Source organism: Meriones unguiculatus, chromosome 1 (assembly GCF_030254825.1).
Source record: "Meriones unguiculatus strain TT.TT164.6M chromosome 1, Bangor_MerUng_6.1, whole genome shotgun sequence".
Lineage (NCBI taxonomy): Eukaryota > Metazoa > Chordata > Mammalia > Rodentia > Muridae > Meriones > Meriones unguiculatus.
In genome coordinates this window covers 197760167-197765194 of record NC_083349.1, presented here as the reverse complement: position 1 = coordinate 197765194, position 5028 = coordinate 197760167, and the positions used below count along the sequence as shown (strand labels likewise).

At 41.4% G+C, this 5028-nt stretch overlaps 1 protein-coding gene across 1 annotated transcript; it reads right to left on the bottom strand.

The window, feature by feature from the left end:
* Window positions 1–315: 315 nt before the first annotated feature.
* On the bottom strand, window positions 316–1266 carry LOC110542140 (vomeronasal type-1 receptor 4-like). Its single transcript, XM_021628783.1, has one exon. It carries the CDS (start codon window positions 1225–1227, stop codon window positions 316–318), a length of 912 nt encoding a protein of 303 aa, XP_021484458.1. The 5' UTR covers window positions 1228–1266.
* Between the last annotated feature and the right edge of the window lie 3762 nt (window positions 1267–5028).

The window sequence follows — 5028 nt, the reverse complement described above, 5'->3', positions numbered from 1 at the left end:
ATAGCCATTGATGGACACACACCAAATGTGCATATGGTAATGCTAATTTGACTCATCAGGTTAGAAAATGAATAAATAAATTTAGAAGAAGGACATGAAGTTAGGTGGAGATGTGTTACAGGGTCCTGGGAAAAGTTGGAAGGGCAGGGAGTAAGTGTGGATATAAATAAGACACATTGTATACATTTATAGAAATGAAAAGGAATAAAGAATATTAATTTGATAAAAGACTTGTTAATATTTATTACTGATTAGAGTATTATGCCTATTATAATTAATTCAGTTTTTCTGTGTTTGGAATTTTGACTGTGGTTTTCAGCACTTAAAGATCACAGAACAAGGGTCCTTCGGATCTCTAAAAATCAACAGTAAAGGAGAAATGGTGGGGAAGCCTGCAGTAAAAACTTCACCTACATGTCTCAACCAGAGACGAGAATCCACATAAGAAACATGAAGGTAAATGTAAATGCAATCTAGAACATAGAAGCTCACAAACATGGCCACCAGCATCAAGATGGTGTGGGCTGCTCTGGTCTCAGGTGCCGCTCTCTGGTCTTCACTACAGGTGTGAATGTGGTGCAGTTTCTGGTGGTGTCTGTGCAGGAGAATCACCATGGAGGCACTGGTCCAGACCATGATGCTGATGAATATGGCATGATGGGCAGACTGCAAGATGATGATGATGCCTAAACTGAAACCAGATGTAGAGCAGGCCCACTTTCCTTTATAGTCCTTGCTTGTGTTCTGTGGACCACTGACTGTCATTGGAACATAGACATTATTTAAAAGACTGAAGAACCAGCAACCATAACATGAAAATCTCAGAACCTTGGGGGTTCTTCCTCTGAGAATCACCCTTCCATACTTACCAGGAACAAGAGTGACATACTGATACGTGCTTAGAACACAGGTGGAGCACAAGTTTGTGCTTCGGACTACCATTCTAGTGTAATACTCCCATTTGCATTTGAGGTCAGTCTGAGGCTTCCTTGGGACAAAAAACATATTGTTTGGAAATGCAGTTATGAGAAGAATCAAGGCATTGGCCACAGCCATGAAGGTGAGAACCACCTGTGTGGGCCTCTGGGGAGAGCCAGTTAAGACAGGAGAGAAATTATGCACAAATAGAAGGATGTTGGCCACAGTCCCAATCCCAACCAGGCAAAGCAAGAGGATCTGAAGAGCCACTTCCTCAGTGGTTTCCAGGGCATCACTCTGAGGGGACATGGAGAAGGCTTCAGTGGATACTGCAGTGATGATCAAATGGGACAGCACTCCAATGGATACTCAAATGTCTTATAATTTATAAATGAGCTTATAAATTGATTTAGAGGATTTTATTCTTCTGAGATATTAAATCATATGCTGTATCATAGGCACTTAATCAAGCAAACACTACATGAGTATTAACACAGAATATGGTTTATACTTCCTATATATCCTCTAACTTCAAAATGTGACTGTTAGAAATAAATGTTGGCCAACAACAACTTGACATGCTTTTGAACATAACGTGCTTTAATGGACAGTGACTTGTTCCACCATTATAGTTTATTTCCATGTTACTTCTTATGTTCTAATAACATGTTAAAGAAACACAAGTACATGTTTCTTACAAAATTAGTAACTGAGTTAAGCAACAATAGAATATTGTGTTGTCTGTTGAGACAGTTTCACACTATTCTTCAGCATTACAGAATCCGATGTATTTCTGAAAAAGTCACTAGTGTTCTGATCACACAGATGGACCTAGGATTACATGTGTATCCTCTTCTATATGTAAAAAATATCTCCAACAGCCAGAGTTTCAGTTATTATAATTTTCTGTATCTTAACTGTTTTATCAAGGAGTCAAGAGATTTTCCTGAAGTAATCTCTAGCTTCCCCTGGCTATATTCAAATTATAGTCACTGTATTATTAAACCCTCTGCACAGATATTATTTCAAGATTAAATTTTTGAGTGCCTCTGTTTAGTCTGAATCTTTACTTGGGTCTACCTAGGAGAACCAAGTTTCAGCCATCAGGTAAAAATCTGCCACCCACACAAAGATGTTACATCAATGCCATGTCACCTGAGTGTCAGTCAGTGAGACAGAAAGTTCCTTGAGATAACACACAAGCATTTAACTATTTTTATTAAACTGTAGAGACTTTCAGAAGTAACAATTACTGCTGTTGGCCTCAAGAACACCATGAGTTCCAGGAGGGAGAAGTGAGTTTTAATAAAAGACTCTAATCGCTAGAATTCTACCTGCTCAGCCACTGCAAGGACACGCTGCTTACGGGAACTGGAAGCTAGCACCGGAAAACAATCAGTGCAGAAGGAAAGTTCTGACTCTTCCTAGACGGAAGACCCCATGTGTCTATTTCCATGAAACAGAATGAAGGAAAGTACACACCTGGTCCATTTTCTTCTCGGAGTTTGGTTCAGGCCATTCTCATCACAGGTGAGCCTAGAATGCTGGGACTTGTAAAAGGGCAGTGTATCTGCACATAATACTCCCCCCAGAGTGCCCATTAACATGCCATGCCTTGCCAATAACAATGGAAAGTTCAGGACACCTCCAGTGAATTTTATCCCCACAGCAAATCACTCTGAGAAACTTCTAGTAGTTAATGTTGTTTGGCAGTTTGATGTTAATGAACAGCTGAGCAAAGGCTAGCAAAGTTTTGCATGCTTCCTTTGAGAGATTCTAAATTCTGCTTTGATGTTGTAATCAGAAGTGGGAACTTGGATTAAGGATTCATTTAGTGTATAAATTCCAGCTGGCAACTTTTGGTAACTTTTCAGTGAATTACATTGGCTTGTACATTTCCTTTGTTTGGGTCTGTACATGTTGATAAATTTCATTTTCTTTGTGTATACACTTATCAATGGGAATAACAAAATGTGACAATAAAACAAGATGTTGGATACTGCTTCATTGTAGAGCATGATGTCATCAATGACTCACTCTGTGCAGCATTAGTGGTAAGCCATGAAGTCTTCTTTTCTGTGCTCATCACCTGGTCCTGTGGCTTCATGATTGTCATTCTCCACAGACCCAATCAGAGGCTTCAACACGACCACAGCACTCATGATTCCAGCAGAAATTTCCTTAGTGCAGAGCTACCAGAACATGCGGGCCATAGTGGTTAACTTTCTGGCTTTTATGCTGTCTACTCCATCTTTTCCTCTTTAATTGTTTATCACTTTACACACCTATTGCAGCCCTTCCCTCCTCTCCTCTCAGTACCGCCCTCTGCCCCCTTCCGTCCGTTTATTCCCAGAGAAGGGAGCCCCCTCCTGACCCACTCACCCTCTCCCCTGTGCCACCCCACCTCACCACTTCAGATTGCATCAGGACAAAGCGTGTCCTCTTTCACTGAGGCCAGACAAATCTGCTCAGCTAGGGGAAAGTGATCCAATAGTAGGCAACTGGGTCTGTGTCAGGGACAGGCCCCATTCCAGTTGCAAAGTGATCCACATGAAGGCCAAGATGTCCACCAGTTCCATAAGTGTAGGGGATGTAGGTCCAGTCCATGCATGCACTTGGGTTGGTGGGTCAGCTTCTGTGAGCCCCCATGGGCTTAGGTTCATTCTCTATGTTGGTCATCTTATGGAGTTCTTGTCTCATTTGGGTCCTTCTATACTTCTTCCGATTTTCCCACAAAATTCTCAAATGTCCATCTAATGTTTGGCTGTGGGTCTCACAGGGATAGAGTTTGAGGAAATGGGCAACCAATGACTGGCCCAACTTGAGACCCACCCATGTGAGAGAACCAACCCCGGTCACTGTTGAGGCCTGGTAATTCTGGCACAAGTATAGCCATTTTTGTTTCAGGCCCACCAGCCACATCATCTCAACTTGTTGCTAACATAAAGGAATCTCTGTACAAAGTCCGGTTGACAAAAACACTATGTTTATGTTCAGCATACTCTGCGGCCTTGTTCCTAGAAATTCCCCAACCGTAAGCACAGCTGTCTCTACCCATGTGCTTTACTTGGGGCCAATCAAAGTAAAGGTCAGCAACAACTGCTTATCTAGTTAGCGAAATAACTTGAGTCAGAACTGACCGCCCTGTACCACCAACTGCCCCTGTATGAGCTAGTTGTGGTTTTTGCCTTTATAACCTGACCCTGGAAAATAGGTTGATCTCACATTTAGGCTCCCAAGTCCTTCTGTGCCCTGACTGCAATCAGCTTGGAAAAGGTTTCCAATAATACATCCGTTTCTGAGACCAGGGACTGAGTGGTTTGTGTGGCTATTCTCATACTCTAACAGTCACTATTAGGTGGGATTGGGAGGGAATGAAGGAAGGGGCTACAGCTGGGATACAAAGTGAATAAACTCTAATATAAAAAATAAAAATAAATTAAAAAAAATACAGTCACTATTAATGGTACTCTGCTATGCTTACAGACATGAGCCAAGCTACCTGTAACCTGAGAGGCTCCATCTAGCAGCAGATCTCCCCTCCGTCTTCAGAGACGACCTTACTTGTTATCATAAACACAGTGAACTGTGAACATCGGTCACCTCACTTCCCTCTCTTGGGCTCTTTGTTCTTATGAGTCATTACCCTGTTATGCCCAAACTCAGTTTGGTGTCCATATGTATAATCTCTTCATCTTATTTTAAGTATTTTAATGATATATTTCACTTGATATCCAGCTTTTTACTCACAGATCACCCTCAAAGGGTCATACAGAAAGGAAAGGAGGTAGTACCTTGTCTTTTTAAGATTAGCAAAACTGAGTATAGGAGGTTTGTCACTTGGTTGGATCAGCAGCCTACATGAACTTATCGTATTATATGTGAGGCACTCTTTTATTATTATATGCACTCTTCAACTTGCAGCTTGAGAGTCTTCCTTAAGGAGCCAACAAAAACAAAACAAAACAAAATCTGTCAATAAAACTGCCCCCTTTAGTAATTTTCATCCTGTTAGGGCATCTTGGGTTCTTGGGGATTTCATAGGCAGATTTTGGGCCCTACATTTTCACTGCGCTAAAAACTGATATCTTGGCTGGTCATGAACTTTTT

Excerpts from the sequence above, each read along its gene's own strand:
- LOC110542140 (XM_021628783.1), bottom strand. The coding sequence starts at position 1,227 with ATGTCCCCTCAGAGTGATGCCCTGGAAACCACTGAGGAAGTGGCTCTT.